Source organism: Sebastes umbrosus, chromosome 4 (assembly GCF_015220745.1).
Source record: "Sebastes umbrosus isolate fSebUmb1 chromosome 4, fSebUmb1.pri, whole genome shotgun sequence".
NCBI lineage: Eukaryota > Metazoa > Chordata > Actinopteri > Perciformes > Sebastidae > Sebastes > Sebastes umbrosus.
Window position 1 is genome coordinate 21,002,266 of NC_051272.1, and position 14,752 is coordinate 21,017,017.

A 14,752-nucleotide genomic window follows, 5' to 3' on the forward strand; every position below is an offset into this window, starting at 1 on the left:
CCTCAGCTCATAGTCATCATGTCCAATCAGGTGAATTCTCCACAGGTGGACTCCAATCATGGTGTAGAAACATCTCAGAGATGATCAAGAGAAATTGGAGACACCTGAGCTACTTTTCAAGTGTCATAGCTAAACACTAAATTCACTTTTTTTCTTTTGAATAAATGTGAAAAAAAATCCTGTTTTTGCTCTGTCATTATCGGGTATTGAGTTAATATTGATAAGATAATTAATTAATTTAAAGGACCAGTGTGTCACATTTAGGGGATCTGTTGGCAGAAATGGAATATAATATTAATAAGAGTGTTTTCTTTAGTGTATAATCACCTGAAAATATGACTCGTTGTGTTTTAGCTATTTATATCTACATAGGGAGCGGGTCCTCTTCACGGAACCGGCCGTCATGTTTCTACAGTAGCCCAGAACGGACAAACCAAACACTGTGTTAACTTTTCCTGCTTGGTCCGGAGTCGATAACGTTACTCGCTCCGGAGTTAACCCCCGTCACTCCACTCAGCTGCCGGGAAACAAGACTCAGGAAACCTCTGTTGGTCTTATTATTTCTGCACAAACTGCAACTTCCACTGTACATTCACTTGATATTCTCAAAGCTAAACTAACTGCCCCCATTAGCCGCTCTCTCTCTCTCTTGCTTCAACACTCACTTTCCTAGTACACTCTACACACTGCCTCTATTACTCTCCAAATGACCTACGCTACTCTTACAACAGCTCTAGAGAGCACCATTTGCCACCAGATGTTACACACTGGACCTTTAAACTGCAACATAACAAAATGTGAAAAAGTTCAAGGGGTCTGAATACTTTCTGAATATGATATAAGTGATTTCTATTATTGCACATACACTAGTTTAGTGGTGGGTACCGTGGTGTAATGTTTTTGAATAGTCTTTTGTAAAAAAGTTAGGCCCTTTTTGATTAGTTTGCTGTTAAAAAATAGTCTGGGTGATTTATTGTTTTGCAGCTTATTTTGTCCTGCTCCCTCCCACTCGTTTGGCACGCTTGATGTAAATATTGTAAATGGGAATCTGTTTCTAAGTAAAGCATGTTTCATTAGCGCCTACTCCTTTGTCTCGTCATTTCTATTTCAGCAAGTTGCCTCAGTTTATGGCGTCCTAAAATATTTATGGTTATTTGTTCAGAATGTTTTTGTGTTTCACCACAGTTTATCTCCCAGAACTTCCAGTTTGTATCTACGTGGTGTTTTTGACAGACATCTGATCAGTCTAATAGGAACATTTATTGTGTTGATCTAATCCCAGATTTGGCGTAGTCCATAAGCTTGCACATTTTGAAGCAAAGAGCATTTCACACTTTATCTCTAAACAGGATTACACAATGTCATGCTATAATCCAGCAGCATGGCTCTCTTTATTTCCTGAGCCAATTCAAGAACTCCCAAGTCATCCATCTGGCGTATTTAACGCAAAGCTTTTAACCTTCATGAGGTACTGTACTGCATTAAATGAAATGGACAGCTGTTCACTATCCCATGCATCACAGTGCCATCATCATTATTGCATTTCTGCTCCGAGCATTTTTAAAGTTGTACATCAGGACTGACACAATAGTGACGCAAATACTTTTCAATTAACAACCATCCCTTTTTTTTTTCCAGTTGTCTGTACTGTGAATACACAGCACAGTCTTTAATGAATGTGAACAGCGAGGACTCCCAGGTGACCTGCTGCTGCAGTGGAGTGATAATGAAAAGGGCGGATACTTGTCCAAGCTACAGGTTCACCCATTAATATTATTCACTCAGTGGAGAACCCCTTGCCAACAAGCGCAGCAGGCTTACAGTATGTTGGGGCGGCGTAGAGAGAATGAAGATACACAACTACCTGCCTACACCTGCACGGGACTCTGGGAACATCACCGTTACACCGACGGAGTACACTGACGTCGCCTTTGTGGTGGCAAACAGCTTGATCCTGTTGATCACCTCTGCTGTGGGGATTGCAGCAAATGTTTTTGTCATTCTGGCAGTTTATCACCAAAAATCGCTGCAAACTGCGAACAACGCACTGGTGGTGAACCTCGCAGTCATAGACACTCTGAGGTGCGTCATCGACTGCCCCATTCTCCTAATCATCGTCACGACGGTGTACCAAAGACAACGTATGGACGAGTTGATCTGTGACACACAGGTGGCCTCTTTCTCCTTCAGCTGCTGCATCCAGATGTTGACACTGGCCTGTATAAGCGCGGAGAGGTACCAGGCCATCGCAAAACCCTTCCAAACCACTCAAAGGCGAAGACGGATCATGGTGCTGATTCCTATCACATGGGTCGTGGCTATTCTGGTGGCTGTTATTTGTCTGATATTTGTGAAGGACTCACCCGTGCATGTAAGATGTAGAGGATTATCAGGAGAGACATCCTCCTCCTATGACACCTTTGGACTTTACATGTTGTTCCCACTTTGGGCAGCTTGCTTTACTGTTATCATTGGATTCTACGCTCGCATATTCACCCTCGTGAGATCACACAATCGCAAAGTATTCGACAAGGGCACTTTTCTTCAGTCAAAGAAAACAGAGGATGAGCAGAAGAAAGAAAAAACAGCAGCCGTGGAAAATGGGCAGGGAAAATCAGAGCAGAACGAGACCCAGAGCAAAAGTGTTGCATCAGAGAGAACTGACTTGAAAACAGAACAACCTCGCCCTCCTGCATTGCAGGTTGCAGCGCAGACTGAGGAGAAAGCTTTTAAAACAGAGCAGTCCAACTCCTGTGGCACTAAAGCTGAAGCAAAACCATCAAATGGAGATGCTGCTGCTGGTGTTAAGAGCTCAACCACAAAGCCGCAGACGGAGTCAGGCAATTTCGAAACAGAAAAGCAGTCCAAAGAGAGAGTGAAGATTGACAAAGCGCCCTCTGAAATGAAAGAAACCAGCCACCATGTTCCCCCGTCTGCACAGTTGGAAAATTCTGAATCCGCTTCTGTTTTACTGATTGAAGTAAAACAAGCTAAGAGCAGCAATGGAGGAGAAACATTGACTGTTGCTACAGCAGATCAAGTGTCCTCATTACCTCCCGTTTCAAATAACGTCCCTGAAACAGAAGCTACAAATCAAAATGTGGCGGCAGAAGGGGCTGTTTGCATGATGCCTTCCAAAGCAGGTAAAGAGAGAGCGAGCAAAAAGAGGGAAAGTAAAATGGCGAAGCGTGCCGGCTACATAATTATAACCTTTGTCTTATTCTGGCTACCGTTGCTCACGACTATCCTGATGAACTTTGCAGTTCACGGAAACAAGAATACACAGGTGAGTATTTGTGAGGTATGGATACATCTACTGACATTTTGTATGTCAGAAAGTGTTAATGTTTGTAGCAGGTGCATAATTGTGCCGTATACCAGTGGTTCTCAACCTTTCGAGTCGCAACCCCCAAATTTTGTTTAGTTTTAACAGCTAGCACCTAGGCGTTGTCCAATGTGCTCCAGGTACTGTTGGTTTTTGATACGTTCCGTGACTTTTTCTCTCCTCCTCACCCGCCGAAAATCCCCCGTTAGAAACTCATGTGCATGCACACTTTGACTCTCAGAAACACACTCAATAAATTATATTCTAAAGCAAATTATATAACTAGTAAAGATGTTATAATGTAAAAACTAGGGCTGTCAAAGCTAATGTGATAATAACGTGTTAACGCAAATTTGTTTTAACGCCACTAATTTCTTTAAAGTATTAATGCAATCAATCTTACGGAGGTTGTACTGGGTTCAGTTTTAAGGCTAGAGTGAAGATGCGTCATTTTGGCGAGGACAAAACTGGCATGGCTGTTTCAAAGGGGTCCCTTGACCTCTGACCTCAAGATATGTGAATGTAAATGGGTTCTATGGGTACCCACGAGTCTCCCCTTTACAGACATGCCCACTTTATGATAATCACATGCAGTTTTGGGCAAGTCATAGTCAAGTCAGCACACTGACACACTGACAGCTGTTGTTGCCTGTTGGGCTGCAGTTTGCCATGTTATGATTTGAACATGTTTTGTATGCTAAATGCAGTACCTGTGAGGGTTTCTGAACAATATTTGTTATTGTTTTGTGTAGTTAATTGATTTCCAATAATAAATATATACATACATTTTCATAAAGCAAGCATTTTTGTCCACTCCCATGTTGATAAGAGTATTAATACTTAACAATTCTCTATTCAAGGTACATTTTGAACAGATAAAAAACGTGCGGATATGGACAATCCGGCAATTAATCCCGATTAAATATTTTATATTGACAGCCGTAGTAAAAACCAATCCCCATGCTAAAATATGTTATTATATTTTAATATGTTCCTTTATTTTCTTCTCCACAACCATCTGGCGACCTCTTGAAATTATCTCGCAACCCCCAGATTGAGAACCACTGCCTTATACTGTAGAGTGTGTAGCAGGACCTCTCAACTGTTTCTGGCCTGTGAACTCACTTTTAGGCCCCAGAAATGTCATGATGCCAAAAATTATAAAATTGTGAGGATGTCAAGATGCAATTTTGAGTATGATATGCTTTTAACTTGTGTATATACATTATATATATATATATATATTATATTATATACATCCCACTGAACCCGAGGTTTAAAAGCTCTGTTCTATAGTTTGATAGCTGTTACACAACATCTTATCTAACAACACAGTCTCACGGCATGTCGTGAAATAAATTGAATCTATTTGATTCTTATTTGATTAGACACGAATTTCCTTTTTTTCGTGACGCTCAGCACGACTTTCAACAACGTATTTTTAGTGCGGTTACCTACGAATGTCCAGCAACACATGACGCATGTCAATTTCCACTCCAGTCTTTTCAAAATAAAACTACTTAGGTAGGTTCAGGAATTGACTGACTTGGTTAGGTTTAGGCAACAAAACTGCTTAGTTAGGTTTAAGAAATGATCGTGGTTTGGGTTTAAATGACACCGGAAGTGGTGTAACTTAAGTACGGAAGTTACGTGACAAAAACTACTTAGTTAGATTTGGGAAAAGGTCACGGTTTGGGTTAAAATATCTCCAGAAGTGCCGTAAATTAAGTACGGAAATTACGTGACAAATAAATCAACTTTGACTTCTGGTTTCACACAGGGTATGAACAACGGCCTCCTGGGTGAAAGTCTGGTGTTTTTTGACCCACCCACTCACTCCGACATCCTACCAATGCTTATACTTCCCAGTTCACATTTACGTGGATTACATACGAATCGATTTTGTGCTGACATCACGAAAAAAAATTGATAATTCGTGTCTATATGTACACAAATCAATACATTAAATTTCTTGACTATTTCATAAACTGCTGTGTGACTGGGCTGTATCTAATGTTCTCTAACACCTTTTCATTTTCTATGATTTTTTCAGATAACAATCATCCGGGACGTGGAGATTCTGTCAGTCTCTGTCGCCTGCATCACATCTCTGAGTGACCCAATAATATACGCTGCGGTGAACCCTCAGTTTCGGACAGAGTTTTATCGGCTGAAAAGAAAGTTTGTGTCCATATGCAATTGGAAATGATCATATTTCCACCTCTAACTACTTTTGAGTGGCACTAAACCAAACGTTCAATGTCTTGTCTTGTCATTGTTCAAATATGAACTAAATTAAACATCTATTTGGTTATAGGAGGTATATTATTTGATATGCCGCTGAGTTATCTTAGACTTTCTGCAGGCTGACTACAGAGCACTTACTGAACTGCAGAGCAGAGGCGCTGCACGCTGCGAGAAGCTGCCCGACCCGACGCGATCGACTCAGCGGGGGGACGCTGCTGAGCTCTCTGTCAAACAATCAGTGAGGCCTGCTCGTCTGTCTCCAGAGACGCTGCAGGCAGGACCCACCACTGGGCCGCTCAGGTCCTCACATGTCCTCCAGCAGCACCTCATTATCATCCCATCCTCTTATTAGTGATGCTCTCTGAGTAACCAGGCAAAACATTATGAAATCCACCTAATTGTGTTCTAGTAAAAAAAAAACGACATGGGTCATTTAATGGATGTTCCAGTAGAGCTACAGTATTTATTCTATCCACTGCACCAAATGCACAATGTGTGATTATTTGTCCCTTTTCCTTACCCCCTTATATATGTACTCCATGACAAGATTTGCATTTCAATAAAAGCAAAGTGTTGCGGAATTTACATGGTAACATACCGGCCTCGCTGTGTTTCCTTCCATCATTTTTACTGACAAACCTCCAACAAGAAGACATACTTTTAATTAATAAAACAGAATTCTGCAATGACAGCATGCAAATCCTTAATTCAACCAGTAAACAGACAGAAATAGTATGCCAACGACGGTCAACTAAATCTAGAAATAAGAACTTCAAATTGCAGTTGATAAAGTCTTAACAGAGTTATTTACAATATGAAAAATGTACAAAATGGCCCTTTAACACAGTGAAATCTACCAAGTCTCGCATAATCTTATAATTTAAGAGCAACTCATTGGGATTGATGTTCAACACTCTTTCATATGGTGTTTCAGGTTGATGCTATGCGTCCACATTAGGGTTAGTATTAGTTCACTTATAGTTTTACCTCGTGACCTAACTAATATCTACCCTGTATAGTTCTCTATATTGTTAATTAATAACAGTGGCGTCCACATAGATCCATATCAGAATGTCAAATATGTAAGCAAACACAGATTTTGTTGTTTTCACTTGCACGTTTCACAAACATGTCAGGATGTGTAGTATATTTTACTCCTCAAGCGTTGACACCAACCAGTTCATGAGTCCGTTAATGAATATTCACAACAGCTATCCATTCCTGTGGATGTATGTTTCCTGAATTTACAACAGTGAGGGGACTATTAGAAAGAAGTTAATTGGGGGGTTTCAAAACAATCTATTTAACCAGGTGGTGAGTGAAGTGAGTGCTTCTAATGAGTAAGTAGATGATTTAATATTCACAAAGATGGCCCTCGGGTTAATGAGTATGTGTGCTTTGTCATCAGAGGCCATCAGGAATGACTGCCTTTCCTCCTTTGAATCAGAAGACCACAAATACAACTACATTACATATTCAAAAATAAAGTTTTTTTCTTTAGGCAACAACGATAACCACGCAATCTCCAACACTTCCTTGCTCTGCTGTGCTTAAATGGAGCAAGATCTGCTGGTTCGCTTGTATTCCCAAGGCAACCGTCCACATCATTCTAGTCCCATGCAGAGTTTGACATCAGATGAGATCACTACTTCAAAAAAAACCAGACTTCTTGCTAATCTTATAATCCCTCTAGATTATGGCAGGTTGATGCTCGGTGGTCCCTCTCCTCAGCATCCGGTGCTTCTCGAGACCAGTTAGCTGATCAGATAAGCGTGACATCTACAAGGCAGATACTCGAACAATGTTGCTCTGAGAGTATGCGATGGTGGTGGTGGAGCCGTGGCCGTCCGATGAGGTCACCACCGGCGCAGATAGGCTGACCATGGAAGGGGTGATGTAAGGTTTGTCACATTTCAAGGGCATAGTGTTGTCAAGTTTGGCGTTCAGGCTGGAGCGGCTGTAAAAGACAGAAACACGGGATGAAAGAGGGTGAGAGGCTCGACCTTGTGGATGTGTTACACAGAGTTCTTTATTCCTGCACTGAACAACTTAAAAGCAGAAATATCCACGTTTGAGTATACAGTATATAAAGGAGCTTTGGCTCATGTTGCTCATTAGTCATATATATCTCAGCTTTCAGTGTGGACCTTTGTCAGAGTCTAAAGAGAATATATTCTATAGGAGGACTGTGCATATGAAACCAAAGGCTGAGACTGACTATTAAATACAACTCTTTTAATATGTGGCCCATCTAATGCAAATTAGTTTTAACGCCAATAATTTCTTGAACACATTAACGCAACTTGCTCTTTTTAGGTTGTAGCGGGCTCAGTTTTAAAGCTAGAGTGAAGATATGAAACTAGAAAATGTAAGGAATCGATTGGTACCAACCATGTCATACTATATTATCAAGAAGGAGGTTAATTAACGCTCCAAACTAACGCTACATTTTGGAGAGGAAAAACTGTCATAGCCATTTTCAAAGGGGTCCCTTGACCTCTGACAGACCCACTTTATGACAATCACGTAGTTTGGGGCAAGTCATAGTCAAGTCAGCACACTGACACACTGACAGCTGTTGTTGCCTGTTGGGCTAGACAGTGAGCTAGCTGCAGTGGATATTCCACAGGACAAGCTGTTCAACTATTTTCACTTAGAGAAGGATCTATTTTTTTTGTAGAAAGTAGTTCCACAGGAAACTGCAGTGGCTGTGGATTATCCAGAGTAACAGGGACACTGTGTCTGTTTCTGGAGGGACATGTTACTGTTTTTCTATTTGTCTTTGATCACCACAAACACAGAAGCAGAAATCTCAGAAGGGGAAATAAAACCAAAACTATCTGTAGATACCAGTAGAGGTAAGTAAAAAGAAAGTTTTCCATAACTTGGGTGAAATTGCCCTAAAGGGAACTGTGCCCATTTTCAAAATTGATACATGTTATTCCTATGGTCTAAGACAGTCGTAAAAAATATTAGTAAACTTGAACAACGCCCTCCCAAATTCAAAAACTAGAGTGCTAAAACTCAAATGTGTGATGTCATAGGGTATAACGCCTGGAGCTGCTCCATAGACAATGAATGGGGAGAATTGTTATAGAGAACACTGAGGGGACCCAGGCACCCAGGGGAAGTATATGGGAACATTTTGTTTTTCACAGCGGACAACACTATAATATAATTAAGCTAATATGTGTATAGAAAAAGAAAACAAACATTCTGTGGGTCCATAAAATCAGTGTCCCATTCATCGTCTATGGAGCAGCTCCAGATTTTATACCCTATGACATCACAAGTTTGAGACTTACTTCTCTGGTTTCTGGCTTTGAGAGAGAGGAGCTCATGTTCACACACATTGATTGAATTTTCCTTGGTCATGGAAATAACATATTGGAATTCTTAATTTAGGTGGTGTTCCCCTTTAAGACCATCACATGCAATTTGAAAGCAACACTTAACAATCACACATGATTTGTTGTTGCTGTCTAATGAAAACCATGCATCTACAAAAGGTAAACTTTTCATTAAATAAGAAAAAACAGTCTTGTTTGAAGCATTTTTATATCATTTAACTTCATAAGAGACATTAGAGAATTGTCTGAATCCACAAAAGACTCCTCAGTTTATCAGAAACCCTAAAAACTAAATATGGAGATACTGTACATGATTTTCACCGATATCGATGACTCAAATAGTTGGATCGGATATCGGTACAATGGGGCCAATCTTCTACTATATAAATGATATACTGTAATTTGAATTCATGTTTAAGTTTTAACAGATGTGTTGCTCCATTAAAAAGGTTTACAGTTAAATTGTAATTCCTGTTAATTTTTTTACCAAGTTCCTGGTGTACGATTTATGATTTTAATAATAAAGAACAATTCAGTAACTTTATATCTATGTATTTATTTGTTACATTTTGTTTTACAAAGTTAGGAAAGCAACGATTAAGTCAGGCCTGATGTTGCCTTACACATAAAAGAATAATCACAGTTACTCCCACACAATGAGGCATACAGCTTATTAATTAAACACTGGTATCAGATCGGTACTCGGTATCGGCCGATACTCAAAGCCTGGGTATCGCTATTGGGACTAAAAAAGTTGGATCGGTGCATCTCTTATTTTCACTAGACAGCGACAATATATTTATTTTTACTTCCTTATAATATATAATTGTCTATATATATATGTATATATATATATACATATATATATATATATATATATATATATATATATATATATATATATATATATATATATGTATACATTAATCCATCATTTAATTTACCAGCGTGGAATCAATAAAGTTGATCTTGTCTGATAATGCAGGATCAGCTGTTTGCGTGTGAGTATTTGGTGTGTGTGAGTCGATAGAGACAGAGATGTAGACTGGGAAACTACCTGTTGGCCACGGGCCTCTCTCTGATCTGGATGGTGCTGAGCTCCTGGTTGTTTGTGCTGGGCAGGCTGAAGCTGCTCTTCTTCCGGTGGCGCCGAGAGCAGCATGAGCTGAGGCCGTGCGGAGACGAGGACATCGAGGACGTGCGGGACCCCGACTTGTTCATCACGGAGATCTCCATGCAGTTGGCCTGAAACGTCTGCTCGTCCACGAACTCGTGATTCTGCGGAGGAAGATGGCGGAAAATTTGGATTCAATGTTGCTCATGAATCACTCTATTACGGCGATGATTGGCTGCGCTAAATAATGAGTAAAGATGTTTCACAGTAAAGACTAAACAGACTGAACAGAATCCACAGCAAAATTGTTTAATAATTGGAAAATGAATCATCGAGGGAATAGAAATATATTGGCCCAGATGTCCATATTAAGTGCCATCTGTGAAAACATTCACAACTGTTATCCCTGTGACAAATGAGCATGACTTGAAGGTCAGGCTGCGAGTGTGTTTCAGGCTCAGCCAGCAGGTGGCAGAGTGACGCCACGCAGCATCTGATGCCTTGAATCATATACCTTCCCTCTGTCACTCCTACTATCTATAATGCACACCATGAGGGGCTTAATGCAAACATGTGCGCTGCCATCTGAATGGCATGAAGCCTTTATGGAGCGTTTCCCAGACGATCACTGTGGGGAGGATCATCTATGAGGAGGGACACTGATTTACTGCATGTCCACGTCTCTGTACACGGTTTAGAGCTGCTAGTGTAAAACTCATGTCACAGACGAGCATTAACGACGCTCTTACATCTCTAAATTATACATAGTGTAAAATGAAGGCCGCTGGTTTGTTTGGGAGCTGGCTGAGTCATGTTATCTTAAGCATGTTGCTTGCGAGGGGACGCAACATCTCCCAGCCCCATTTACAGCTATTTTTAACTACTGCTGCATATAAAATAGACTGTACATGTTTGTGCACGGATGACAAAACTCACTGTGATTCTATTTGCAACACACTGTAACAGGCTGACGCTAATGATGGTACAGCACAGAAACAAGTGATGCAATTTTACATTAAAGAAACTATTTTTACAGTGAGCTATTTCAAAATGTTCTCATCTCAACTCGTCACATACCGCCACTTTACGTTCAGGCAACAAAACTACTTAGGTTTAGGGAAAAACTACATGGTTGGGCTTAAAACTACTACGTTTGTAAAGTGAAAATGAAACTGAACAATGTGAACACGGGACATGAACAAACACCTGATTGTCACGTGAAAGTAAAACTTAACGCACGGGACACGCAACAGCGGTCTCCTGGATGAAAGCCTTGTGTTTGTTGGACCCATCCATCTCCCCTCCCACCCGCCCCTTACACTTCTTCCTAAAGAGTGAACATCAGATTGTTTCAGTTTTTCCCAATGAAGATGTCCTAACCTGCTCTGTCCGTCAGCGAACAGGCAATGCGATGTGTCGCTTGTTTGAAAAATGCTCGCCCTGGCTCTATTTATGCAAAGTTTCGTACACCTCAAACCTATTTCCATTGGTCAAAATCGACGCTGACAGTAACTGACAGCTAATCAATCGCTCGTAGTATATCTGGACACTTTTTCGCACTCTATTCGCCGGAGTTCGCTCAGTTGCTGTATGTTAGGAAGAGGCGTTAGTTTGTCTTTCTGCTCTTTAAACTACGTCACCACACTATCGGTGCACTTTCCCTGAGTGTTTAATATTGACGCAGATGGGTTTAAATAGTCAAACTGTTAATTGTTAATATAAAGCCTGGTGCGTCTCATACTGGTGCTAAAGGGTGCCTTGTGCTCTGGTATCACATGCCAATGGCCGTGACAAAGCCTCGGTATTTGACGCCCTGGGAATGAGAACGGGCTGGCTATGTCTGAACTGGATTAACTCTGTTTCCAAGATAGTAAGAATGAAAGACGCCAAAGTGATTGTGTGTTTTCCAGTGGACACAGCTTTCAAGAGGACCTATTATGCTTATTTTTAGGTGCATACTTGTATTTTGGGTTTCTACTAGAACATGTTTACATGCTTTAATGTTCAAAAACGCTTTATTTTTCTCATGCCGGCTGTGCTGCAGCACCTCTTTTAACGCTCTGTTTTGTTCTGAAACGCTCCCCCTCCTAAAAAGCCCAGTCTGCTCTGATTGGTCAGCTGGCCCACTCTGTTGTGGTTTGTCATCCGAACCAAACTCACTCTTCAGACTCCGCTCCAGTTCCGCTCTAACTAGCTTTGTTTGAGGGCATGCCAAACTAGTCGCTAGGCAAATATTATGCAAATGTGTTACTTGGTGACATCACCAGGTTATGGAAGAAATGGTGGCACTTCAATCAAGGCATTTCAGGCAGTTCAGGAGCATTGTTTCTGTGGGGGAGAGTAACTCCCTTTGGCGTGGACTTTGGGCTTTGTAACTTTGCAGATCTTTTACATGCACAAAAAACAATATGACACACTAAAGGAAAGAGAAAAAGCACAAAAGTATAATAGGTCCTCTTTAAGAAAAAACACAATGTTTTTCCCTAAACTTAACCAAGTTCTTTTGTTCGTTAAACCTAAAGAAGTTGTAGTTTTTTTGCCTAAACCTAAACAAGCTGTTTTACTTGTGATCAAAATATAACGTTTCATGCAGTTTTACACATTAGAACGTGTTGCATTTAAGTTTGTCCAAGTTACGGAAGAAAAGGTAGTACTTCAGGCAGTTCAGGAGCAGTGTTTCCGTGGGGGAGAATAACTCACTTTTGCAGACCTTTTACATTCACCAAAAAACTATATAACACATTAAAGGAAATGGAAAAAGCACAAAAGTATCAAAGGTACCATTTAAGGTTTAAGAGAAAAAAGTAGGTAATTTACCGTGGTCTTCTCCAGGCAGTGAAGCAGGTGATTATGTTGGCTCTCAAAAGGAGGGCTGGGGGCCTTCGCCACCAGGGCTTGTCCTGCCTCCTTGGAGGCCTTCGAACACACAAAGTAAAAAAAAACAACAGTGTAGATGACCAGGTTAAGATTCTGCGGAGAAACAAGAGTCTCAGGCAACAGCTAGCTCGGTAATGTAGTGGAGAGTACACAAAGCATTGAGGGTTGAAATGCTGATCTGTAGCACGGCAGCCAATCTACTGAGAACCTAGTGAGATGCATAGAGACAGCGGCTGACTACTACATGTTTCACTGATAGAATTGTGTTGTTTTTTTCCGCTGATTTGGTGAGAAGGACCAGAAAAGTCAAATTAGAGCTCATTTCAGTGCAACAGCAGTGGCACACCTAGACACAGATCGAACAGGTTGCACCAAACACATCACACATTCTGGACCACAACAACACCACACGAGTTGATGAAGCTCTGCACGGCTCTGGGATGGAAGGGATGTCATGTTAGTTTGCACTACAACCTGGATGCTCTAGAAATAACACACGCAGAACACACAGCAGATAAGAAAACAGAGTTTAGAGAGGAGATGCAGGCCGAGCAGACAGCCGACCTACTGTCCAGTAAGCCTTTTGGTTCCCTCCTTCCCCTCCAAACCCTGTTGGACAGACATGCAGAGCTTGGTCATGAGTCAGTGTGACTGTGATGGCCGTGCTCCACCAGAAGGCGAGCGAGCCTCCTCCTGCTGTATGGATAGAGAGGGAGTGTTGACGAAGCATGTCAATGCTGCAGCTGAGAGGTGTGATGTAAGAGAGATAGGACGATCACACTGAAGCACTGGAATGACAGCAGCCCCCTGTGTTACAGCATGAGAAGCCCTCCCCCCGACCCCTCCCCACCTCCCCTGTGAGTGGTGGCATGGTCCCCCGAGCAGAGCGGCATGCAAGCGTCAGCGAGGCCCCGGTCAGTCAGCCCCCGAGCCGCCGCTTGGTCCCGTTTACCTCCACCAGTGAGTTGATCAGGAGCCCATTTTGTTTGTAGCGCATATAGGCATTAGTGCCTCGAATCTTCGCAGCACGGATTCTAGCAAGGCGAGATTTCTGTTTGAACAAACAGACCTCTGTTTTAGCCTCTTGACGGTTTGTCTGTCACACTAATTGACTCTGTCTCCCTCTGGCAGCCACAGTATTTAGCGGTGAGAGGCCATGCTTAACTCTACGATTAGGAAATTCTGCCTTAGCAAACACTTTCAGGGAATAAATGCACATATTGCTATAGAAAAGCTGCTGACACTGTTCTCTGAAGATCATTTGTTCAGTCATTGTCATTCCCTCTCTTATTTCTTTCTCCCACTGAAGTTGAGCCCTCCCAATACACACATACACAGAAACACAATAAGAGATTAATATTCTGGGAGATAGTGTTTGCCCTGTCATTCTGTTACGTGCGGATAAGACAGGGACAGAGGAAAGAGGCAGATAGAGGCAAAATAAAGAGAGATAGAGAGGAAAAAAAGGGAAGAAAGAGGCAGAGGGAGGGGAGTCAGTACCCTCTGGGCTCGTCGCTTCTCTGACCGCTGGCTTTGGTGGTAGATACGGCTGAAGTTTGACACTATGACAGGGACAGGCAAGGCGATGACCAGCACCCCACTCAGAGAGCATATGGACCCAAACACCTTCCCCACGATTGTTTTTGGCACCATGTCGCCATACCTGAAACACAGAAAAACAGAAAACAGTGAGCACACTGGGGTGGAAAGACAAGAAATATTCCTTTGAAAGAACCCGCCCTGGAGGCTCGTTTCATCATGTTAAAGTTGTTGTGTGTTTCATGTTATTTTTAATAGTCTTGAAATAGTCACAGTGACCTTGGATTATTTCACAACTTC

General features: G+C 41.6%; 2 protein-coding genes across 4 annotated transcripts in view; one reads left to right on the forward strand and one right to left on the reverse strand.

Moving 5' to 3' along the window:
- Positions 1 to 665: 665 nt before the first annotated feature.
- LOC119486867 (dopamine D2-like receptor) lies at positions 666 to 6,206 on the forward strand. Its single transcript, XM_037767347.1, has 2 exons — positions 666 to 3,286; positions 5,379 to 6,206. Exons 1-2 carry the CDS (start codon positions 1,847 to 1,849, stop codon positions 5,532 to 5,534), a joined length of 1,596 nt encoding a protein of 531 aa, XP_037623275.1. The 5' UTR covers positions 666 to 1,846; the 3' UTR covers positions 5,535 to 6,206.
- Positions 6,012 to 14,752, reverse strand: part of LOC119486865 (potassium voltage-gated channel subfamily D member 2-like) — a 42,003-nt gene continuing 33,262 nt past the window's right edge. Inside the window, exons 3-7 of one of the 3 annotated variants that reach the window (XM_037767343.1) lie at positions 14,414 to 14,576; positions 13,866 to 13,964; positions 12,854 to 12,952; positions 9,980 to 10,200; positions 6,012 to 7,529 (exon numbers count right to left, since the gene is read on the reverse strand). In XM_037767343.1, the coding sequence (XP_037623271.1) occupies positions 7,352 to 7,529; positions 9,980 to 10,200; positions 12,854 to 12,952; positions 13,866 to 13,964; positions 14,414 to 14,576 (760 nt within the window). In that variant the 3' untranslated portion in view covers positions 6,012 to 7,351. Of the gene's footprint in view, positions 7,530 to 9,979; positions 10,201 to 12,853; positions 13,007 to 13,865; positions 13,965 to 14,413; positions 14,577 to 14,752 lie in introns of all 3 variants that reach the window. The other 2 variants (XM_037767344.1, XM_037767345.1) reach the window with 2 other exon arrangements.

Excerpts from the sequence above, each read along its gene's own strand:
- LOC119486867 (XM_037767347.1), top strand. The coding sequence starts at position 1,847 with ATGAAGATACACAACTACCTGCCTACACCTGCACGGGACTCTGGGAAC. Across the intron at positions 3,287-5,378 it reads ACGGAAACAAGAATACACAG|ATAACAATCATCCGGGACGT; the intron begins GTGAGTATTTGT and ends TGATTTTTTCAG.